Below are 25750 nucleotides of genomic sequence, written 5' to 3' on the forward strand. Positions count from 1 at the left end.
TGAACCAAGGCTCGAGATCGTCCCCAACTGATTTGCATATAAAAATAGTGGCCGTGTGAGGTCGCTGTTCGCGCTGTATTTTTACATGCATGTGCATAGCGCGTGAGGATATATGCCGACGATTGACCGCGTACGGGACGAATAACGACGAGAGCATTGACCAAGGCTAAGTGAATTAAAGCATGGGTAAAAAATAGCCTTTAGTCAAGTCCCACGCGCTTACCCGGACACGTGACGCACCCCGGATGCTGACACGAAAAAGACTAGTACGAGCGGCGAAACCACGCGGCTTCGCCGCTCATGCTAGTCTTTTTACGTGCCAGCATCCGGGGTACATTACGCATCCGGATGGTCTGGGTATAGGCGCGTGGGACTTGACTAAAGGCTAAGGTAAAAATCAACAGTCTGGATGCTAAATACCCTCGCCTTTAACGGTATAGACCAGCTTCCTAATAAATTCAAATTCATGCACGCATGCGCCCAAATGGGCTGTGAGGCAAACAGCGAAATTAGCCAATTGAAATTGTACAGGGACCAACACGTTTTGTCTTTTTCTTTCCATTTCTGCGCGATTTGCCCCATTTCTCTTTCGGAAAAGTTCCTGAAATCCTACACAGTTATTATTTTTTTATATTTTTTTTTTAAGTTTTTACTTCTTACTCTCCCCCCCCCCCAAAAAAAACACCCCTCTTTGACCAGAAAGTTTAATACCAAAGATAGCGCCGTAGGCGCTATTTGGTGATTACCTATGATTCGATTTCAGGGACTTTTCAAAAGATAAGTGGGACAAATCCTGGAGATATTGAGAAAATTTTTATTATATGTGACTTTTTGGCCACCTGTACATTTTCATTGAGCCGGTTTCACTTTTTGCCTCACTTCCCATTTATGCATATGCATGCATGAATTTGAATATATTAGGAAACTGGTGCATCCAGACTTAAACAAAGTGTTTAAACCCAGCCTAGCACAAATTTATTCCCTAAGACGATTTCAGGGACTTTTCAAAAGACAAATAGGACAAATTCTGGAGATATTGAGAAAAATGTTATTAAGAAGTCTTGGCTTTTCTCGGCTACCGTAGCTGATGGATATTGTATTCGACTCCGAATACTCGTACTCGATTCATTAAATTATGATGGATAATCGATCTGTTGCATCACACGACTGAGAAGTTCCGAACTCCAGTCTGCACACAAATCGCAGCAAAAAAAATGGTTTCCCTCGCAGAGTAAGTCGATTTAATCTTTGCTTTCAAAATTTATAGTTGTTTGATCGAATGAGGAACGATGTAATGCTAGCAATCTGTATAATTATCACTTAGTTGAACCAAACAATGTTGCCCAGTTTACGGACATTGGCCTGAGGCTGTCGGCGTGTCGCATAGCATTAGCTAGCCTAGCCCCACTAGTGTGGCCGTCGGTATGCTGCGCTGAACCTTTGGCCACACACCGTGGTACCGCGCGCCACTGAGGACGAAGTTTTTCATAAAATTCAGGGCAGTTTCTTACATTTTCAGTTTCTTACTTTCTTATGGTTGTATTCTATGATGTCTCCTATCACTTCTGGGATGTTTAGCATGTGCTTAGGTCTAATGATGTTCCATTTTCCGAGATATTCTTCAATCTTTCTGGAGTCTTTATGCACTCGTGAAACGTCTGGTGATGGCAGCCATTTTGAATGGGACAAGAGATGACCTCAAGCTGTGACGTTGCGTGTATGCAAATTGCTTGTCGAGTGCGCGAGGGCGCGAGTTGCAAATGCGACGGCTGTTTCCTGTACCATGCATTTATCGTCAGGGGGCCACGTGCACCGATCTCTATTCAGGATCTACGGCACAGGAAACAGCCGTCGCATTTGCAACTCGCGCCCTCGCGCGCTCGACAAGCAATTTGCATAAACGCGACGTCACAGCTTGAGGTCATCTCTTGTCACATTCAAAATGGCTGCCACCACCAGACGTTTCACGAGTGCATATGGGCTCCAGAAAGATTGAAGAATATCTCGGAAAATGGAACATCATTAGATCTAAGCACATGCTAAGCATCCCAGAAGTGATAGGAGACATCATAGAATACAACCATAAGAAAGTAAGAAACTGAAAATGTAAGAAACTGCCCTGAATTTTATGAAAAACTTCGTCCTCACTAGACGGCCACACTAGTGGGGCTATAGCTAGCCCCACTAGTGTGGCCGTCGGTATGCTGCGCTGAACCTTTGGCCACACACCGTGGTACCGCGCGCTACTGAGGACGAAGTTTTTCATAAAATTCAGGGCAGTTTCTTACATTTTCAGTTTCTTACTTTCTTATGGTTGTATTCTATGATGTCTCCTATCACTTCTGGGATGCTCAGCATGTGCTTAGATCTAATGATGTTCCATTTTCCGAGATATTCTTCAATCTTTCTGGAGCCCATAATGCACTCGTGAAACGTCTGGTGGTGGCAGCCATTTTGAATGTGACAAGAGATGACCTCAAGCTGTGACGTCGCGTTTATGCAAATTGCTTGTCGAGCGCGCGAGGGCGCGAGTTGCAAATGCGACGGCTGTTTCCTGTGCCGTAGATCCTGAATAGAGATCGGTGCACGTGGCCCCCTGACAATAAATGCATGGTACAGGAAACAGCCGTCGCATTTGCAACTCGCGCCCTCGCGCGCTCGACAAGCAATTTGCATACACGCGACGTCACAGCTTGAGGTCATCTCTTGTCCCATTCAAAATGGCTGCCATCACCAGACGTTTCACGAGTGCATATGGACTCCAGAAAGATTGAAGAATATCTCGGAAAATGGAACATCATTAGACCTAAGCACATGCTAAGCATCCCAGAAGTGATAGGAGACATCATAGAATACAACCATAAGAAAGTAAGAAACTGAAAATGTAAGAAACTGCCCTGAATTTTATGAAAAACTTCGTCCTCAGTAGCGCGCGGTACCACGGTGTGTGGCCAAAGGTTCAGCGCAGCATACCGACGGCCACACTAGTGGGGCTAAGCATTAGCCGCCATTTTTTTGGCGATCGTGAAGTGTAGGGCCCCTGTTTTGTTTTGATCAAATTAGAGTCAAAAATACTTTTTATTGCTCAGAAATCACCTTTACAATCAAAAGCAGACTTTTCTCAATTCTAATTACACCCGTTTTGCAATTTTGAACAGATTCTTGGGATAGAAATCACGATTTTCCTGCGCGGTTTGTGCCTTGCGATTTCACAGCTCGCCGTTCATGCTCACGATGATCGCCATCTTTATTTTCGGGTCGCGTGTTGTCGCCGTGCTGTCATCGTCATTTTCCCCCCAAATTTCCCTCAAAAAATCAAAACCCTGCCCTTTAATTTATCTATGAGTGATGTCGAGCGCAAAGTGAGTCCCCCGGCCCGCGCAAGTTTAAACTTGCGCGCGCAAGTTTAACCCTGCGCGTGCATTCATTTCCTTGCTACAAATTGCGCATGCAAGTTAAACTTGCGCACTGCATAGATTTTCCCGGCCATGCATACAGAGCCGCTAAACTATTTTTTCCCCCGGGTATACTCATGCAGATATGTAACATTATTTTTAAAGCAGATTTTTTTTCTCCGATTTAATAGCATCACTGAGCTTCGGGAGACAATGCCTTAATGCCTTTTTTTGAAACATTTTATTAAATTCATTAATTAAATCATTTGCAAATTTATTTACTTTTTAAAATAATTACCATTTTATATGCAAAGCGTTTTTAAGTTGTAAACATTTTTTAATATGAATTATTCAGCCTGCAATAAAAAATATTTGTTAAAGTAATAAATTTAATTAATTAATTAAATTAGTAATGCATTCAATTTTTTTTTTAATTATGCATTTTCGAAGTGTACACAGCGCTCGAAATGTTATGCAAGTATTTCTAAAAACAATATGAATTATTGTACCGTCCAATTTATTAATTGTTAAATTAATTATTATTTTTTTTAAGAATAAGTGCTTTTTTAATTGTAGAATACATAAGCATTTTAAAAATAATGTAAATGATTACTATAATGTCAAAACTTGAACAATTGAAGGGATCATAATCATTCTTTTTACGTTAACAGCGGGTTACACCTAGGAAATTATGATTTATTTACATTCAAGAATATAAATACAATGCAAATTAGGTTTACAAAGCAAAAAACTTGAAGCTGGTCTCCATTATTGAACAACTTCAGTACACTTTCCAAGCAATCGCCGCTAGTGTGCTTAAGTTGATTGCTTGCCCGGTCCCCTCCCCGGCCCCGCCCCCACGTACCCTTAAACAACTTCTCTGATAAGCACTGCTAAATCTCAATGTTTCTTTTCATTGACGCTAATTGAATTCCCCTTTTTATTCATTTCTTTATTCATTCATTTATTCCATTATTTCTCCATGTACTCGTGCTTTGAAAAAAAAAATCCTCATCAATAAAAATCCCGCCCGCAAAAGAAGGTTGCGATCGCCTTTGCGCAAGTTTAAACTTGCGCACGCAAATTAAAATGGCGCGGTGCAATTTGCGTGCTTCAGGAGTCCCTCACGCAAGTTTAAACTTGCGCGCGCAAGTTTAAATTTACGTGGGGGACTCAAATTGCGCTCGACAGTGACATAGGCCTACCTGTTTATTGAGAATGTCGCCAACTAGTTTGGTAGACCTAGGTCCAATAATTTTAAAGTGGATTTTGTTCCCTTACTTATATAGGAACCGGGCCCTACACTTCACGATCGCCATTTTTTTACGTCTTAGTGGCTATCATTACGGCAGCCGTAACACAACTTTCAACTGCTGCCGCTAAGGAACTGGGAGAGAACCTTGTTCGGAAATAAGTTCTTCAACGTCAAAACATAATTTTCGTAAAGGATTTACTTTGAGAAACGATGTAAAACTGCAAAGAAAGATTAAACACCCCCTATGATATCAGTGGATCTGTCCATAAAAATGGTCCCACATGCTGATTTTTTTTCCGAAGAATGTTGCGATTGGAAAATGTTATTATTGACGTTACTAGTCATTGCTGATAATAACAATTTGATAAGTTTGGCAGTAAAAAGGATCTGTTTGTTCTAAGGACAAAACCAATCAGTAGGCATTGCCACAAGGCAAGTTTTTTTCTACACTACTGTTGCCGATCGCCAAAAGTTTACCCCAAAATACGCCCAAAATTTATTTCTACATGATTTGATACTGTATGATTGTATGACTGTACCATGATTGCAGCCATAAGGCTAAGTAAAAAACAAAACATGTTTCTCGTCCCCGCCCGCTTCCTTTTTGGAGGCCGCCTGGATTTTTTTATTATTTCTTATTTTTGAAAAATGCAGTAAAAAAACACCGGAAAAGTCCACAAATCCATCGGAAAATAAATACCTGCGAAATAAGTGACCAATACAACTGTAAATGGCACTGTAAATATGATCAGTTTTCTTGTCCAACTTGTCTTTCATTTTAAAAGTGTTTTTGAACAAAGAAAACACCAAAGGTTGCAGGAAATTTTAAAATGGGGACCATCTTGAAAAACGTTAAAAATAAAAAGCCCCGCTTCCTCCTTTTTTTTCAAAAGCCCGGAGAAACATGTGTTTTTTTTATTCAGCCTAATGTATTTCCAAGAATTTCAATTCCATTAATGCAACGATGTACAAGTTCAAAAGTTTCGATGATAATTTTTTTTTAAAATACCAATAAATTTTTACGAGCAATACGACAATGGCTTTTTTATGATGCACTTATGAGAAGAGCCAATCACTTAGCCCCTTGATTAATTATGCTGAGTGAAGACATCCAACAGCCGTTGGGTTAGTAGTACATGTACATTCTGCATACACAGTCCACAGACTTGATCATGTCAGAGAAATAATATATGTATAGGATTGGTAAAAGCAACACAAACTGACGTTGTATCTTACTGTGTCATGAAACGGCTGTCAATATTAAGAAGTTATAGTAAGAAATTGTAGTAGGAGAGCCTTCCAAACATGAAAAAAAATACACAAATTCCATTGCAAATCAATTCATGCTGGACTTGCTCCCTTTCCTAAATTGCTACGTCACTAATTTCACAATTTGTAACACTTTGTTTTTTGTTTCATGGTACAGTATTTTACCAGCTCCAAAGCAGTGGGGTCAGGAGGAGTTTGAGTCTGACAGACCTCGCCAGGTACGTGTTTGGAAATCTTCTTCTTCTTTTTTTAGTACTGTTTACTAAAAAATTAACGAACATGAGATCAAATTCAGCAATAGAGACCCGTGGTTGGTGTACAGCCCAACGTCATAGGAAAGGACTGAAACCCTCATTTTTGCAAAGTTGTACCATTTTTTACCCCAATCAAATTCAAGAATGTACACCCAGTCATTTCCCCCAGGTTCAACAATTCGCCAATGTGTTTTAGCCATAGAGCTATATTAGATTACTAGAGCGCTAACTCGTGTACAAAGTGATGCCTGCTGGGCGCATCCATGATTCTACACAAACCTATGGAGAACTAGAAATGTTGTACCTATTTTGTACGTCTATTTGCATATCTGCGTTTGTATTCCGTACCGATGCGTTAGCGAAGCCGATACGCCCAAAACTGAAGTGCACGATCAGCAAATGAGCGCTTCATTTTGCTCTATGCAAACAGCGCAACGCGTGTGCGTATCCGCTGCAGCCTTGATTAAGCGGGACTTTTTTTTAAAACCGTCATGATGCGCTTAAGTTGTTTGCGTACGTTCTGCTTGCGCGTTGCATTTAGAGTACACTTTCATAATTCAATCCATCTAATTTCATTATGTTCTACAAACACGCACATGAATTCAAAATGCCTGCGCCCAAGACGGCTTCAAAGCGTCTCCGCGCGCGCAAGAATGAAGAGTTAAAGCTCTAGTAATGTAATATAGCTCTGTGGTTTTAGCAGAGTTACAAATGTATGTATAGGGTGAGTAAAAAAAAGTCCTATGCAAACGTATATTCTATGCCATTTCGTCCTTTCAGTCCAAATCAATCAAGTGACTGTTTCCAATGGTCAAGAATTCCCAGCCTACATAAAGCAAGACTGCCTGGCCATTACTGTTTATGCTACAGCTTTGCTTTGGCTGTGGGTGAAAGCCAGCTGTGCCTGCTTTGTCTGTTCATGGTCTGTTGTGTTCCTAGCTCCATGGTTTGACTAGTCACAGTGCTTGCTTGACATATGATCTTACTGCTGGTAACTGGCCAGTGTTAAAAGTATAGACGGGGAAGTGAATGGAAATTTTGACCCTCTGTGACTGTTTGAATAGCAGGAGGGTTAATAAATAATTTAACAGAAATTGTCTTGTATTCTGTATATTTGTAGCTGAGTGTTGTATCCTTAGCAAGAAGCACAGCCCCACCGTATGGGCGGAGAAAAGGATGGGTCCCCAGAACACCAATGGTAAGTTATTGTTCTTTATGAATCTGAAAGAAAAAATTGGTCATTCCACACGAACCAACATGAATTTCTGAAGAAGTTGTTATGGATAAAGTCTGCAAGTACCCCTTTCAACGGTTACAAAGAAAAAGTCAGGTGGAAGTATCGAATGCATAGCTGCCTTACGCCTGCAGCTTATTTCACGAAACTGCGCGCAATGGCGTAACTCCACTCGCGCTACAATTTGTTGTTACAATTTCCCGCTGTGCAATATTTCAGTTATGACACATTTGACAAAAAGTTTCATAATATCATGTCGCCCGCAGGCGGGATCCCCTGCGGCGTTTCCAATCCTCTCTATCCTTTATACAAGCAGCCAACTCTGTTGTGGTCTCAGTCCCGGCATCTCTCCTCAGAACCCCGACATAGTTCGTCCTCTGTCTTCCCCTCCGCTTCACCCCATGAGTCGGTTCCCACAGCACCAGACGGCTTGCTGGTAGCTCAGGGTGTCTGCAGCAGTGCCCTGCCATGCCCATCCGCCTGTATGCGATCTTCTGTGAGATCCTAGGTAGCATGCCGTAAAGGGTGTTATTAGACACGTGGTTTCTCCAGTCGATGTTGAGCACCCTCCCCAACATTCTGGTGTAACAACCGTCGAGGGACTTCTGAAGGGTCGTTGTTAAGGTCCAGCACTCACATCCATATAGCATGATGGACTCCACCGTGGCCTGGAAGAAACTGATCTTGACATCCCTTGACATGTTAGAGCTCCATATGGTTTTCATCCCATGTAGAGCCTTCCAGGCAAGGGCTTTCCTAATGCGGATGTCGTGCTCAGAGGAGTCGACCCATGATCCTAGATACTTGAAGTCGCTGACTTCCTTGAGAGGGCGGCCCTCTAGGGTAGTAAGGGATGCATGGTCTGGGACGTTGTAAGTGACCACCTTTGTCTTTCTGGCATTGAGTGAGAGACCCACCCGGCTACATTCCATCTCCACACGTGTCAGAAGCTCCTGTGCCTGGGAAGTGGAGTTAGAGAGGAGGCTGATGTCATCCGCAAAGTCGAGGTCAGTCAGGGCGACTGCGGGATAGCGGCTCGATCTCCTTGGTATCAGTGTGAATCCAAGATCTACCTCGTGTCCGCTTATAGCTCGTCTGAGGGCAAAGTCAAGAATAACGATGAATATGAATGGGGCGAGGGTATCGCCCTGCATGACTCCTGCCAAGATGTTGAACTCGTCTGTGTTTCCATCGGGAGTGACCACTTTGGCTCGGGTTCCTGAGTACATTGACTGGATGGCTCGAAGCAGATTCGTTGGAACTCCGTATGCCTTAAGAATTTTCACCATCTTCCCTCTGTGGATGGAATCAAACGCTTTTGTGAAGTCAATGAATGTCAGGATTGCTGTCAGGTTATTGATCTTCACCTCCTCGATTATTCGCCTCAGAGCCAGGATCTGCGCTGTTGTTGATCTCCACTCTCTGAACCCGTTCTGGTTGTCTCTCAGGTGAGGGTCGATCGCACTGCGTAGCCGATTTAGTATCATTCGGTTGAACATCTTTGCAATGATACATGTGAGGCTAATGCCACGGTAGTTGTCGGTTTTACTAAGATCACCAGATTTTGGCACGGGTATGATGTTCGACAGCGACCATTGACTGGGGACTTCGTTGTTAATCAGGGCAAGGTTGCAGATTTCCAGAATGATGATGTCAATCTCACAATACTTGAAGACTTCTGGAGGTATGCCATCTGGACCTGCACTCTTCCCTTGTTGCAGTGTCGACTTGGCCTTGGCCAGTTCAGCGGCAGTGAATGGACCATCGTTGATGTCTAGGTCAGTGAGGATGTCTGGGATGTCCTCATCAGCATCTTCAATATCTGGTGCCCTACCTAGCAGGCTGCTGAAGTGGGTGAGCCACGTATCAACTCTCTCCTCTGCACTGGCACCCGCCACCTGACCCTCCTTCGCCTTCTTGCGCCCTGTCATCTCATTGATAACCTTCCAGGATTCATTGTACCTGCGCTCACCATGAGCTGTCTCAATGCGCCTGACTTTCTTTGTCAACTCCTCGCTCCTGAGCCTGTCATATGTGCTGAACAGCAGCTCCTTTGCCTTTTTCACCAGGTCACGGTTCTCCAAAGTCTGGTTTTGACTAAACTCCTGGTGGGCCGATTCCACTTTCCCTCTTGCTATCATTACTTCAGGTTGCTTCGATCGAGCACTGATCTTGACTCGCTCTATCTCTGGAACACACTCCGTCATTGCCTCAGTATTTGCTCTTACAAAACGTTCGTACCGAACACTTGGGTTCTCTGTTTCCTCCAGAATCTGAAAGCGGTTATGGACCTCTACGGTGTACTTCTCTTGTAGGTCTGGTCTTGCCGCGAACAACCTCCAGTCGTATCTGAGTCTGTGCTTTGGTTTCGGTACTCTCAGACTCAGTCTCACCTTCATGGAGACAACTCTGTGGTCAGAGCCCACAGAAGCGAACGTGCTGAAGGGCTCAGCGTTCAAGATGCTATTCCTTCACTTCCTCCGCACCAGCATGTAGTCGAGTTGCCTCGTAATCCCGGTGCCACGGTCTCTGAATGTCCACCTCTTCCCGCGCTTTTTCCGGAATTGGGTGTTGGCAGCAAAGAGCTGGTGCTCACTCATAAACTCGGACATATGCATGCCGTTTCTATTGGTGCTGTCATGATACGTGTACAATGCATCTTCAGGCCCAAGTCTAGCATTGAAATCACCCAAGATGGCCAGGAAGTTATGAGCTGGCACACCCCTGACAGCTGCTGTGAGCTGCTCGTAGAACAACTCCACGTCCTCTACTTGTGACACATTGGTTGGGGAATAAACAACGAGGACGGTTGTGACTGGATTGCTGTCGAACTCGGCAATCAGGATCCTCTCAGAATGATTGTGAACTTCCCGAAGAGCCCTTCTAGCTCGAGGACTAAGCATCAGTCCCACCCCTCCAATAGCTGCCTGTGCCGCATTCCTCCATGCCGACGACATGACGAGGTAGCTGCCCTCCACTCTCTCAAACACAAGCTGGTCCGAGTGAACTCTCCTGTGTTCCTGCACACCCAAAATCTCCACACCACACTTCACTGCACAATGGGCCATCTCCCTGGCCCTCGCATCCTCCCTCACTGTGTTTGCGTTGAAGGTTGCCATAATGAACGGCCTCCTGCATCGCAGAATCGCGTTGGACTTTGTGCTGTTGTCAGACGACCTCCTCCCCGGGGGGTTTGGGGGGCCACCGTCATTCTGCCAGGCCAAGACCTGTCCAGCGCCTCTGTCCGCAGCATCGCTCCTGTCCACTCCCGGGACTGGAAGTATAGGATTTGTAAGATTTGTATTCGCCATAGGTTTCCTTTCAAGGCTATTAAGACCTGGGGGCGCCACTCCTCTCAGGACTACCCTGGCCGTTGGAGGCATAGCCCCTCATTCGCCCTTGACCGCACTAGGCTGTACGTTGGGGTAGACTGCCGACCAAGACTAACGAGCTCTACCTACCCGGGTTTGGAATCAGAGTGGTCCTTCTCCTAGGTAGACTGCCGACCAAGGCTTACGAGTTCTATCTACCCGGGTTTAAAATCAGAGTTTTCCTTCTCCTAGACGGACTACCAACTAGGGCTAACGAGCGCCATCTACCCGGAGCACCTGGTTATAGCGCCAGGAGCACGCTTTCACCCTCTGTCATTTAGTCAAAACGGGGTTGGCACGAGAAGCCAGACAGTAGGATTTGGTTAGGAGAGGCTAATGTTGAGACGCCGTGCTATCAGATGGGATATTTCAGTGGGAATAGAGCTGCTCATTTCTCCATTCCACCCCAGCACATCCTAATCCTTGAACCCCAAATGCGTACATGTAATTCAGCGACTGAAAATGAACTATTTAACTAGCTTATCGTAATTTTGTATTTAAGGTACATGAATTGCTATTTTACTTGTGACAGAATTTTAGAGTTGCCGTGCAATTTTGAAGAAAGTGGGACAAAATTATTTTTAAAATGGCAGGCGGAGGTGATTCAGCGACTGTTTTGTGACGAATGAAATCATACACAAACAGACATCAAAAATTTTATCCTTGTCCAAGATATTTAAATTACTTAAAATGTTGCGCAGCTACGCCAAGTTTCGTAAAATCAATCGTAGCTTCATTGCGTAGCTGCACAATAAAATTTGTTGCATAAGTCCTATAAGTTCCACTCATGGAGTATTCACAATACTGCTAGAAATCCTATTTTGATTATTATTCTTTCTTGAAGGATTTTGGGGATGGCGGTGCGTATCCCGAGATCCCCGTGGCCCAGTTCCCGATGGATATGGGACGTAAACCAGGCAAGGGTAACGCCATCGCCAAGTCAGTGGATGCAGAGGGTAGGGTCAAGTATGATGCTCTAGCAAGGCTCGGACATGGAAAGGATAAGGTCAGTTGAAATAGTTTCGAATTTGTTTTCTAAAATAAGCCTCTGTACTGATGACGTCACACTTTGTTTACATGTGCACTTTCCTATGGAGCCAGTGGGGGCCCACGGTCCACTGAGCACCATAGGAAATGGCACATGTAAACCAAGTGTGATGTCATTAGTACAGAGGCTTATTCGTTCCAGCACATCAGACAATGCCAGTTTTCTTACTTACTCTTAATGTTGTCATGGTTAACATCCCTTCCAGATTTGCATTTTAGAGTCGTGCGGAACCAAATATGCAAAGAGCAACTTGGTCTACCATAGTCAAACTTAATTTTTAAAGCTTTGAGTTTTTATGTCAAGTTTCTTTGTCTTTGTTTTTGTTTCTTTAACTTATTAATTTATTATTACTTTTTTTTTCGCGATTTTTTTTTTTATCAAGACTTCAGTAAAGACATGAATTGCTTGCACTTCTTTCATCAGGTTGTCCATTCCAAGCCTCAGGACCTTGTGCCGACACAGATCACCAATGAAAACGACCCGGACGTACAGAAACCAGACGAAGAAGAAATTGAAGATGTAAGTAGGAGAAAGTTTTGTTTATGGTATTTTCAAAAAGAGCTTTTAAGATCTTTACACAAAAGAAGGGGAAAAAGTTCCACGTCTTATAGACCATGTGCCCAGTGACGTCTTGCCAGATGGGCAACCGCTGGGCAGCCCAATCATGCAAGCACCCTTTTCATGTTATTTGGCCCACATTAGACAGTATAATGTCAGCAATTTTATAACCATTCACATTTCAAGAGATATACATGCAGCGCAAAAGAGAACCCTTTGCTGAAAGTTAGCATCACGTGATCACAACATCGAATTTTGTAAAGAAATGTCACATGTTCTACACCATGGCTGGCAAACACAATATGGACCATTGTCAAAGAGTGGGCCCATCTCCAAACGTTTACATGTATGAAAGGGAATGTACAACATTTGCTCTTGCTGCAATTTTCAGTAGTAAATGAATTTGGGGGTTGGAATGTTATTGCAAATATTGTTAAACTGACTTGTTTCACGTTTTGGGCTTGAAGATGCTGGGAAAACCATAAGTCCAGCATGTAATGATTTGCAAGAAAAACGTCATGTCCTTGTAGTCTGGTTCCCTGACTCCACTTAAGATGAAACGGAGCAGTTTGTCGACTTTGGGGAATTTTAAGGTCAGAGAATCAGTCTGGCAGGCTTGTACACCTTCACATGTGTGTAATCAATTGCAAAGAAAATGCGGAAAAACTAATTATGAAAAATTAAGGGCAATTTTTGAAAAAAGCCAGTTTTCTCCAACGCTGGTCGGCCTACCTACCATTTTCACTTGAAAAACCTTTTTACAGGGTGCTTTAGAATGTCATTCCCTAACAATCCAGTAAGATATTTCGTGATAATTTGATCATTTGGTTTTTTTGGTGTTTGCAAATGTTGTATCTTCCCTTTAAAAAGGAGAAAGAGGCTCTTATTTATTATTGAAAAAAAAAAAAAAAAAATTTGCAGAAAATATCCTTTTTCTGAACTGTAGAGGGCGTTGTGTGACTCACCGACAAGGGCCAAGTGAGGGCGCCAGTCCAAGTATGCATCGTATTAACATACCCAATGCTGTATTCCCCAAAATGTAGCATACAGTGTGCGTCCATGATATATTTGATTCAGGGTTTGTTAAACATGTTAAAGTGGGTACTTGTGCACGAAGCCATACCTAAAACCTCCGCCTAACATGACAAGTCTTTTTCTTAACAGACTACAGAGAAGACACGTCAGGCCTTGGAGAAACTTGTACAGTCCAAGATTTCTGCAGCCATGCCTGTCAGATGTGCAGAGGAAAAAGCACCAGCTCAGTATATTAGGTAAATCAACCTGATACCTTTACTATTTTTATCCCTTTAATTAAACATAACCCTGCTGAATCCAACAGGATCCAACTTTATCATATACCTGATGGAGCCTGTTGGATTGAGCAGTAAACCCCTTGTGAACATTCCTGATGCAAAATATTGGATTCAGCAGGCAACTGAACCGCATTATAACGACAAGTTGGACTCCGTTGGATTCAGCAGACTACTGAAAATAAGGCACAGTGGATTGAGCAGGGAACTCCGGTTGGACTCTGTTGGATTGTTTATATTCCCTGGTGAATTCATAAAACCATTCCGTGGTGATTTTGGGCAGTATAGAGAGTAGCAGGCAGGGCGGTTTGGGACGGTACAGGGGCCCATGGGTTACCCTCACAGGCCTTTTTTTTTTTTTAAGTTCCGTTGCCCACAACTCAAGTCCAGACACACGGAGAGGTCATGATTTTCTTTAAAGGTAAAGTCTACAGCATCAAAAACTCAGATGGGGTACGACAATAACACTTGTAAACTGTTTATGAGCTTATTGGGAGGGGAGAGGGAAAATAATAGATTTCAAACCTAACTCTTTTATTTCATAAGCTGACTTAAGGCATGCAACTTTTTTCTCTGATCCGCTGATTTCCTTGGGTTTTTTTTACTTCTCATGAATGCCATTACAAATTGAAAAACACTGTACAAAGTCTTGTGTGGTTTCGAATTTCCTTGGTTTTTTTTCTAAATTCCCAGTTGCATGCCTGTGACTTGCACTTCAACAATTATGTATTTGTGTCTCTCTATAATTAGGCAGTTAAAGTCTGTAGACCAATTTAGTATAATTTGGTGACATTCTTAAGGAAAACACAATACAAATTTGTAGAGAACTCTTCATAACGACTTCCTCTTAGCTCTGATTTTACTGTGTGTAACAAATGCCCATAAAGTCCCCAAAATGAATTAAATATTATTTTCAGAACTATTTATATTTTAGTGAAGATTTGTTCATCACTTGTCCAGCAGTTTCTTTCCTTGTCTATCAGCAATCCACATTTTCTATAATTTTTGTTTTTGTATCCAGATACACTCCATCCCAGCAGGGTGTGGCTTTCAACTCTGGTGCCAAGCAGCGAGTGATTCGTATGGTGGAGGTGCAGAAAGATCCCATCGAACCGCCCAAATTCAGGTGAGTTGCTCTCAACGTTTTGTTCCCTTTTTACTGACTTGTATTTTTTATTATTAACCCTCCTATGCAAACATTCATTCTGTGTCAAGTTGTTCTTGCAGTCAATATCAATCAAGTGACTGTTTTCAACAGCTAGGAGCTCCCAGTCTACATACAGCAGGATTGACTGGCTGTGACTGGTTATGTAACTTGATACAGTTATGTTTTGACTGTAGGTAATTGATAACACAGCTGTGCCTACCAGTTACCTGCTTTTGTCTGTTGACTGGATTTGACTAGTCAGAGTGTTTGTTGACATATGATCTGACTGTTGGTGGCTAGCCTGTGTGAAAGGTATGGCAGGGGAAGTGGGAGGAAAGTTTGACTGTCTGTAACAGTTCAAACAGTTGCACGCTTATGGAGATTACTATTGTTACGTCACTGATTTAAGAAACTTTCTCCTCCGAGGTAAACATGCCTTTTGCCGTGCTTGCTGCTTAGAGTCTCCATTAAAATTTAAAAAAAAAAAATTATGGAAAATCGCCCCAAGCAAGGCTATAAAAGGCACTCTTGGCAAAGGGCTAGAAAGAAGAAAAATGATGAAAAGAAAAGTAATAATCAGGAAAGCTGGACGTAGGAATTGATATTCTTCTTAAAAGAGGCTAGATCATAGAATGGAGGGAAACAGCCACTAGGCAAGGAGTTCCAAAGAGATGCAGAACATGGGAAAAAGCTACTAGAGTAGCCCTTTGTTCTACATCTCGGCACAGCTAGAGTGTATTGGTGAGAGGAAGCAGAGAGCCTGGTTGCATGCTCAAACACCCTGACAGGAGCAACCAGACAACGGCTCTGTTAGCAGAAAATCATGTACTTAGCAGCGCCATGAAATTGGGCCCTGTAATGCTGACATCACAATAACTACAGTTCCACATGATACCTAATACAGTACTCAGTTGACTCCTTGTGTAACTACCCTCTTGACAACAACAAAAAGATAGTGGTAAAGAGAGTCTTGAACTCCATTGCTGTTTGTATACCTTGCGTTCGCGCAAAGATAAAACAAAATCAGATTCTCAATCCATTTAAAATACAATCGGATTCTGAAACTTTTCACCAACACTCGTTTTTGAAGTGGGAATCTACCAGATCATTCTTGGCTGTTGTAGATCTTTTTGGTTTGTAATTTCAGGACAAACAAGAAGATTCCGCGTGGCCCGCCATCTCCCCCAGCGCCTGTTATGCATTCCCCTACAAGAAAGGTGAGTTAATGACTGTAGCCAAAGTTCATTGAAAAAAAAAACACAACTGACAATTCAGTCAGGATTTCAATTGAATGTACATGTGAGACCAGTCATTGAGCATGGTACCCAAGTTGATCAAGTTGTTAAAAATAGCTGCACTAGAGAATAATAGGTCGGGTTTTTGAGTTTCACTTAACTTAAGTTTGTATGCTACTTGTGTGAAAACATGATGGAAGTTTGACTTCACAAGACTTTCTTTGGGGCATTCCTTGGAGTTGAAGTGTCTTCAACCATTAGAAATTCACTGCACAAGTATTTGCCAAGACATCATCAATTTGCATTCACATTCAGCTTGTCATGAACCACGTATCCTCTACACAAGGATAAACGACTCATCTGAGCTTGTGTACAAAGTGTACGGAACAGTTTGTGTAGAGGCATGATAATGGCCTGTGCGCGTATAGAACATACTATGCGCGCGCTTGCACGAGACTTGGCACGCGCGCCGCACATGAAACCCAATCACAGGAGACTTGACAGAAATTCAACTGCTAGTCGCGTGCCGACTCTAGTCTCGCGCACGCGTATTGTATGTTCTATACGCGCACAGGCAGTTATCACGCCACTAACCAGAAATCTTGGAAGTCATTTATCGTTGTGTAGAGGATCCGTGCATGAACTAGACTTAAGACTTTTGATTTCTCTCATTTATTTGTATTCCTTTTTTTTTTTGCACTTAGGTCACGGTGAAGGAACAACAAGAATGGAAAATCCCACCATGCATATCAAACTGGAAGAACGCTAAGGTAAGTGTTGTGGACTTCTAGAATTCAATAGAAACAAAGGAAAACAATGGTCGGGAAACTAGTCCACATAAGTGGTAACCTGTAATCACCCATATGTAAGAATGGGTATGGTATGCAATCAATAGAGGACAGTAGGGTCCACGCAATAGAGGACAGTAGCAATAGAGGACAGTAGCAATAGAGGACAGTAGCAATAGAGGACAGTAGGGTCCACGCAATAGAGGACAGTAGCAATAGAGGACAGTAGCAATAGAGGACAGTAGGGTCCATGCAATAGAGGACAGTAGCAATAGAGGACAGTAGCAATAGAGGACAGTAGGGTCCACGCAATAGAGGACAGTAGCAATAGAGGACAGTAGCAATAGAGGACAGTAGGGTCCACGCAATAGAGGACAGTAGCAATAGAGGACAGTAGCAATAGAGGACAGTAGGGTCCACGCAATAGAGGACAGTAGCAATAGAGGACAGTAGCAATAGAGGACAGTAGGGTCCACGCAATAGAGGACAGTAGCAATAGAGGACAGTAGCAATAGAGGACAGTAGGGTCCACGCAATAGAGGACAGTAGAAATAGAGGACAGTAGAAATAGAGGACAGTAGGGTCCACGGTTGGGTGAAGGTTCACAGTTGGAAAATTGTGTACAAAACCAATGGAGGTTGTTCTCCAACAGTTTGAGTGTAAGCAATATGAGGACAATAGGAGGTCCATGATTGAAGGTGTTACAAATGCATGTGTGCGTTGATGGCGACCACGTTGGAAAGTTTGTAATTGTTAGGATATTTAGGACTGAGTTGTATGAGCTTCTGACCCTCCCCCCCCCCATCTGTGGTCCTTATCACTAATTAGGTAACTGGTCCCCACAACTATAGAATGGGTGTACATGTATGGCTTTATGATAGATGACAGACACACAAAGGGAGAACAAATGATCCTTTCAGTCCTCGAGCGTTGGGTCTTTTGTAGAAAACGGTCCTTGATGGGACGGTTATGTGCTTAGTCTATGGGAGAGTGTTATATTACAGGGACAAAGGGAAACACAAAGCATTGTCCTCGGGCGTATAGAAATTCACGACTGTGAGTGTGTTTGTTTGTCTCTGTGTTTTGTTTTGTTTTTATTCAGGAAAGCCTTTTATAAAATTGTGAACTAGACTGACCACTCTTTGTCCTGATTTTATGATCTTGGCATGATAGATATAGTTCTTGATATTTCCAGTTATTTGTCATTGGTTTATACAGGGTTACACTATCCCATTAGACAAGCGGTTGGCGGCAGACGGCCGCGGTCTACAGAATCCTCAGATTAACGAGAATTTTGCCAAGTTGGCTGAAGCCCTGTACATTGCTGATAGAAAGGTGAGAATTGATTGTTGTGAAAATCGAAAGATAAACTGGGTCATTGCACATAAAGGTTACCGACGGAGGACTTTCTGAACTTTTGTTCACATCGTGATGAAGATCAGCTATTAATTTTTAGCCCTATAGGACAGAATTTCTAACGTGGAATGTTGCCAAAGCTAAAATAAAATTTTCACATTGGCTCAAAATGGACATAGAAAGACCACTGACATTTTACAGAGTAGAATAATCCCTTGGACCATAACTTTGTATGCCATTGCTTATGCAGTCACCTGAGTTTGCCTGTTGTTTTAAATGTGTTCATGTGAACCTCTTCTTTGTAGATTTTTGCAAGGAACCTTTTTATAATCCACCACCACGCGGGGGTGGGGGGGGAGCATATTCTTTTTAGATTTTTCCAAGGGACATCCAATCCCCTAGAAGTAATAGTAACCAAGCTCTATCTTTGTAAATTCTGTAAAATTATTGAAAAACAGGTGGATTTTGAATGATAGTGGATTGTTGCGGTTAATATAGAATACATGTTTAATACTTGTGGAAAAAAAAAACGATTGACACGGTTAAATCGATTACACCATTTGATTCTTACATAAATACCTAAACAAAAGTTGACCAACTTGAGAATGAAAATGAGACTGGTTTGACTGACAGGCTCGTGAGGCAGTAGAGATGCGTGCCACCATGGAACGGAAGCTGGCTACCAAAGAGAAAGAGAAACATGAGGAGAATCTACGTAACCTTGCTCAGAAGGCGAGAGAGGACCGGGCGGGTATCAGAACACAAGCAGGTGGGTGTGGTCCTGGGGAGGTGGGAGGGGTGGGGGTAATCCTGGCATCAGCTCCAGCTAAGGCTGCTTCTCTGTTTCAGAGTCCTTTTTGAAAGTCTTTTAGCCCACACCCAATGGAAAAACTGACGATGTTTGCCTTATGATATAGAAGTGAAGTTTCTGAAGCAGATTTGACCCAAATTGAAACAGAGTATCACCAATCAGGGGCTGAAAATCTATTAAAGATAAAGCCAGTGATGAAGTTGAGGCTTCAAAAACCCCATATACACGTAGAAGAAATTGTTGGGCTGAAACAGATACCATGCTGTAATTTAGAAAAAGGTGGATTTTGCAAATCAGAACTATTGCTTAGAAATTGTATGTGCTAAGCAAAGATCAGCTGATTCACATATAACAACATGATCATTGCATTTGCAGATGTGCTGAATGTTAATGTTCAAAATTTCTTCTAGGTTAAAAGAAATTAGAAACCATGTTCGAATTCATAATGAAACTCAGTTTTGTGTTGTTTCATTCCACCTTTTATAAGTAAAAGTAAAGTCTGTCACGAGCCAATGTGGCCCATTAGGCCAGCGTTTATCTCCGGTTTAAGTAGCATGACACAACTGAGAATATTTCTATTTCCCCTGGATGGGATGCTAGTCCATGTCAGGTTACTCCCCAGCTAATGCTGGTACCCATTTATAAGTGGCTTGCCCAAGGACACAGCATATGGCAAGCGGGTGGATTCGAACCCCTGACCCTCTGATCATGAGTCACGAATCCTAACCACTAGACCACACTTCCACCTTTTATAATGTAATTAAAACATGGATATTGAGTATTTCTTGTGAAAACTTAGGATACATCATGCATGATATTAAATGATGTGCAATTTTGTTGTTAGTTCCTTTTATGTTCATTGGTTTGACCTGTATTACTTCTAACATGAGAAGCATTGAAACAACTGTCTGTTTTTCACACTCGTTTATTGTTGATACTTCTAGATCAGTACAAATCATCAGATTATGAAGTTGAGTTCTGTGACATCACTTTCGACATTTGTTTTATCACCGACCTTTTGTTTTCACCAAACCCTCTCAGAAGCTGATGATGAAGCCAGGGAGAGAGACAAGATACGCGATGAGCGTCACCGTGAGAGACAGAGGGATCGCAACATCAGCCGAGCAGCACCAGACAGAAGGTAAGAGAAACTTGTCTCAAGAATTGTCCCGTATTGTATCTAATCTAGTTAGATGGCAAACAATTGTTAGTGATTGTTTGGTTCATACTTGCATAAATGCAAATTTGTTGTTGCCAAACATCAGGGCCGTGTCGAATATACCAAATATTTGATCATCCACCCAATATCAGAAAAACATTTTACCAAACATTCAAAAAATGTGAGCATGATGTGATTTTATTTGTATAGTTGACAGGTTTCATTATTTATCAAAATGCCACATTTTTGTGGACAACCACTTCAAGTGGATAATTTGAGAACTTTTGTGAGGAATATTAGCCGTGAGGAATATATGCATATTCAAAATCTGTCAAATACAAATATTAGTAAGTCAACTATCGCGAAAAAATTGATACAAACACGATTACATTCATGAAAAGTTGTTACCTGGATGTCAGTGGTCGAATATTTGAATATTCGATCAAATCCATGTTCCAATAATCTACAAATCCTACAGCCTAATGTACAGCACTACAAAATATTTATGTTGAAATTTGCCAGATTTGCGTACATTTTTTGTGATTTCGCATCAAAAATCACTTGCTGTTATTTCACAAATTCATGTTCAAATTTGAAATCATTCCCAGTATGAACTGGTTGTAACAACAGGGGCAAGATTGAAATTTAATTTAGCATTGAGGCCATGGAATGTTGTTATATTAGCACAACTGTTGTTCAGTCAGGCAGTGCTGATGGTAAGTTCTTACCAAGGTTGGTAATTTTTTTGATTTTTAAATTAAAAAAAAAAAATTGGATTTATTTCATTTAAATCAGATTTTTTAAAATTTAAATCAGATTTATTTGATTTTTTTAACTTTCAAAATATTGATATGTCTAAAAATGTGTCTAAATCTCCCAATGCACCCTTACACCCGTCACTAAGGAGTTTGCAGGTTCCTATAATACCCATCACCCACAAACTCCATAAATTGATCAATGTTTTTTGGAAAAATGTATGGAATCGGTGATAAAAAAATCACATCATTTTTATTTTGCCCGAATGCAGATTTTACAAAAAAGTGATTTAAATGAGTGATTTTTATTAAAAAAAATTGTTTGATTTACATCGGTGTTTAAATGAGTGATTTAAACCAGCCAACCCTGGTTCTTACCAAGCAAGGAACATTTTGTTTATTTCAGAGCCAAGTTTGACAAGCAGAAGGAGAGAGACATCAGTGAGAAGATTGCCCTGGGCCTGCCTAATGCTGGAGGTCGAGCTGATGACATGCAGCATGATCATAGACTCTACAACACATCCAAGGTAATTGCTCAAAGTATGCCTTCAGATCAGGGGTCAGTTAAATGCGGCTGCTAAGGGCAGTCTTTGATAAGCAAAAAAATGTTTGAAAGGAACAGGAATCCCGAACGGCTATCCTGGAGGTCACAGGTTCAAACCCCATTTCATTCAATTTCTTTGTTCAACTTCAGAAAACTTCGTGCTGAGCAAGAAGAGGTTACCATCCAAAATAAAATTATCAGGGTTCGACCTGGCATTTTCACTAGCCCACGTTTTTCTTTTATAGAGTGTCTCATAAACACCAATGTGCATACATGTAAAACGTGTATCCTGAGGCAATCTTGTCAGTGTGTTTAATAAGCAGATCTAATAATTTAACACAAAACAGTTAATAAAATTAGACACAAATTAATACAGGTTCTTTCTGAATGTATGATTTATTTCTTCCTGTCCTTTCATCTTTGCTGTAGCCCAATAATGTTTTACTCGCCAGCCGGGCTTCTTAAGGAATAAGTTGACTAGCCCGCCGCTGTTTTGACTAGCATTTGGCTAGCGGGCTACCGCTAAAGTCAAACCCTGAATCATACGTTTATTTCTTGTCAATGTTTCTCTGTTGAATTATGCCTCAAACATAAATGTGCTAAGCAATTATGTTTCTGCTTAGTGGCTCCATGAAATAGGAACTTTCACAGTTAGCTCGTCCAAAATGTTAATCGGATATTCCATAAGTTTAAATCAGAGAAATTTGACAATCCTTCAAAAACGAAGTTGGAAAAGAAACACCTTTTTTTATGTAGTAGAGTTGTTGTCCAGTCGTCACAAGTCCAACACAGGTCATCCAGTCTCGACTCGAATGACAAGCTATGCACTTGAATTGTGATACAGACATTTCATTGTTATTGTTCATCCCCTGTAACTTGGGTCTTACTCATGATTTGACTTGTGATTGGCTTGTGATACACCTGTGATGGACTTGTGATCTGACTTATGATGGACTTGAAGCAATCTATTCATAATTTGTTTGCATCAGGTTGAATAACTTCAATATTGAGTTTTGCCGTTTACTGAGGTATTTTATAAACTCTGTATACTCAGTGTTGTCCCAGGATGATTTTAGAAAAATTCACAAGCGTACTCGAGTGGGCTCTGTACCCACGACCTCCCGCTACCTAGTGTAGACGTCTTACCACTCGACCACCGGACTTGCTGAGGTCGGCTGGCTGGTTTGAGTCTGATGTAGCAGCGGGTATCGCAACCAAACTATTCATAAGGCCAAAAAAAAAAGTCTCCGGTTTCTGGTATGCGCGCGCGTCGCCGTAGCCATGCGCGTCGGCAAAATGAAAAAGGTTTTTTTTTCAATACAAGATGATGTCTCAAAACCGCCAAACTCACTGGTTTGACTGGAATCCTGCTGCTGCACAATTTTAACGTGTTTTTAGATGGGGTTATGATCGAGAATAAGCTTTATGTGGCCTCTCTGGACTCCCATATATTTGCACTAAGTTTAGTCGGGCACCATTTGCAGTCATCAGCCGACATTTGAAGCCAAAAAAAAAAAAAAGCCGCGTCGCTGCACCACTTTTGGGGCAAGCTCCATACCAGAAACCGGAGACTTTTTTTTTTTTGGCCTAAGATGGAATTTTTCAACTGGGTGATGTAAATTCAATATTGGGTTTTTCACTTAGATACAATCTAGCTGAAATTTTCTAGTTGACTCTTGGTGATGGTTATGCAGCCATGCTGGAGATCATACTCACAGCCCATCCGAACACTGATTCCAATGCATGTGGTTCCCCACGGTCTTGTCTCACTACGTGTCTTTCCATCTGTATCACAGGGTATCAGCAGTGGTTTTGCAGGGGGTGAGGACGAATCCTACAACGTGTACAGTGAGCCATGGCGCAAGGATCAGAACGTTTCCAGTAGCTTATACAGACCCAGCAAGAATGCTGACAAAGATGTCTATGGTGATGACTTGGATACGCTCATCAAACAGAAGAGGTGGGAGTTAGTTTTATTGGGTTTTAAGTTTCGTCCTAAAAAAAAAAGAATACAGATTTTCTATTTGGGGGGGGGGGGGGGGGGGTTAACTGTTAAATTCAAATATCGACCCAAAAAAAATCAGGCCATGTTAAGTTTATGGAAGAGTAACTGTACAGAATCACGTCAACGCAGCTTGTGGAATATAATCCAATTACATGATATACAAATGGACGCGGAAGGCGCAGAATCTGAGACAAACGAAACTTAACGTACAGAATTCCATCTAAGGGGCGTGGCTAACTCGCAAATGGCGATAGGTCAATGGACCGATCCAGTTAGCCCCTCCCACTGCGCACGTGGGCAAATTAACACGTGCTCCTCTCCAATGCCACACTGCATTTTCCTGCCGCGCGCATCATACGCGCGTGCACGCATGTCGGACTTTTGTGCACGCATGTCGGACATAAATCACGGCTGTGATTGGTCAGAATACCATGGGGCGGTGCTTACTGGATCGGTTCATTATTTGCAGCCTGACAATAATTCAGTTCTTGCCTAGAAACTGGTTCCCGCCCGCTTTGTGCAAAAACTACCCCAAATAAAAGCCTTTTTTTTAAAGAAGTTTTGAGATGCCACAGTAGAACGAAACCCAGGTTTGGGGGGTTAAAGGGAAAATACAACATTTGCAAACATCACAAAATAAAACTACCAAATCATTTTGAAATACCTTGCTGGACTGTTAGTGAATGACAGTGTAAAGTATCCTGTAAAATCATGGCACCTGGTATACTGTCATTTTCAAGAAAAGTGGTATTTTTGTATCAATTTCCAACGCTGATCGGCCGATCAGCGTTGGAAACAACTGGCTTTTTTTCAAATACTGGCCCCAATCGACCATCGCACTTGTTTGCAATCGATTACAAACCTATGAACGGGTACGAGCCAGCTAGACTGGTTCCCTGACCTTACAATTTCCCAATGTATGTAAACTGCTCTGTTTCTTCTTATATGGAGTCAGGGAACCAGACTACAGGAAAACGATCGTTTTTCTTGGTTTTTATAGCATTTTCAAACCCAAAACCTCAAAAAAGTCAGTGTAACGATATTTGCTATATATTTCCAACCCCCCAATTCCATCCATTTCTGAAAATTACAGCAAAAGCAAATGATGTATATTCCCTTTAAACTAAAGCAGTATTTTTCTACAAAAAAAATACCATTAATACAAAGGAATTTGGTATCAAAAGTGTTGAGTGGTGATTTGAGTTTGTCTTGTTGTTTTCCTGCAATCCAGATTTGTCCCAGACAAGGACTTCAGCGGTACAGATCGCAGCCGGCGTCGCGACGGCCCCGTCCAGTTTGAACGCGAGGAAGAAGAAGATCCCTTCGGTCTGGATAAGTTCTTGAAGGATGCTAAGAAAGCCGGGAAACGACCGGCCGAGGGCGGCAAGTCACGTGATCATGACGACCACGACAGGAGCGGCAAGAGAAGAAAAGATTTCTGAGTTGACTTTTCGATGATTGTTTCAAATACAGGATTGACAAGCAGTGTTTTAGTTTTCTCAAACTACTTGTATACTTAAGTGTATACATATAAATTTCTTCCTTTGTCAACAAATGTATTTTTGGTCTATGTGTTTATAATTAAGTAGTGAAGATTTAGTGATCGAATGTGTAAAATGGAGTCAGATTTTGCAAAATTTGTTTGGGAATCATTTGTTGCTCCATTAAAGAGATCTTGAAAGTGGTTTTCATTTTGAGAACATCTATACAAATACTGTGGGACTTGAAATTCTTTGTTAACATAAATATGATGAAAAGTTTGCTTTTCAAAAATTCTCCTGAACGTAGTTGCAGCCTTTGACAAAAATTGACTGGCATGCGTAAACGAAGCATATTTTTGAGTCGAGTGTACCTAAAAAGTTTCAAAATTAGTACATGTACATGTACATCCATCACTACTTCTGACTTCAAATAGCAATGCCACAGCAACAAATTGTCACCTACTTGTGGATCCTCATAAAACTACCTCTGCTTCTGGACTTTTGAACTAAAAAGCATCTTCTGTTTTTAAAATATGTCCTAGTAAGCATGTTGTAATTTGGCGCTTAGGCATTTTTAATGAGGATAAATTCAATAGTTTGCTTTTAGAAAAGGATTAATAGGTTTATTTTACCCTCTTATTATAAAAAAATAATGACTTCATATTATAACAGAACATGTTGTATTGTTGGAATTTGTGTACGCTAAGTTTTGTTTGTCTCAGATTTTGCGGGTTCCGCATCCATGTGTATATCATGTAATTGGACAATATTTCAC

At 41.7% G+C, this 25750-nt stretch overlaps 1 protein-coding gene across 1 annotated transcript; it reads left to right on the forward strand.

Moving 5' to 3' along the window:
• The first annotated feature begins 1125 nt into the window (after window positions 1–1125).
• Window positions 1126–25589, forward strand: LOC119742976 (SNW domain-containing protein 1-like). Its single transcript, XM_038219267.1, has 15 exons — window positions 1126–1231; window positions 6077–6137; window positions 7294–7371; window positions 11623–11784; window positions 12250–12345; window positions 13549–13655; window positions 14716–14820; window positions 15989–16058; window positions 16781–16846; window positions 18083–18199; window positions 18854–18989; window positions 20073–20172; window positions 21352–21472; window positions 23286–23449; window positions 24726–25589. The coding sequence occupies exons 1-15, from the start codon at window positions 1215–1217 to the stop codon at window positions 24934–24936; spliced, it is 1611 nt and encodes a 536-aa protein (XP_038075195.1). The 5' UTR covers window positions 1126–1214; the 3' UTR covers window positions 24937–25589.
• Window positions 25590–25750: the final 161 nt, after the last annotated feature.

The sequence above is a fragment of the Patiria miniata genome, unplaced genomic scaffold (genome assembly GCF_015706575.1).
Source record: "Patiria miniata isolate m_02_andy unplaced genomic scaffold, ASM1570657v1 HiC_scaffold_6, whole genome shotgun sequence".
In the NCBI taxonomy this organism is placed as follows: Eukaryota; Metazoa; Echinodermata; class Asteroidea; order Valvatida; family Asterinidae; genus Patiria; species Patiria miniata.

Coding starts and splice junctions, on each gene's coding strand:
- LOC119742976 (XM_038219267.1), top strand. Junction 13,656..14,715: donor GCACCAGCTCAGTATATTAG/GTAAATCAACCT, acceptor TTTTGTATCCAG/ATACACTCCATCCCAGCAGG. Junction 23,450..24,725: donor ACGCTCATCAAACAGAAGAG/GTGGGAGTTAGT, acceptor CCTGCAATCCAG/ATTTGTCCCAGACAAGGACT.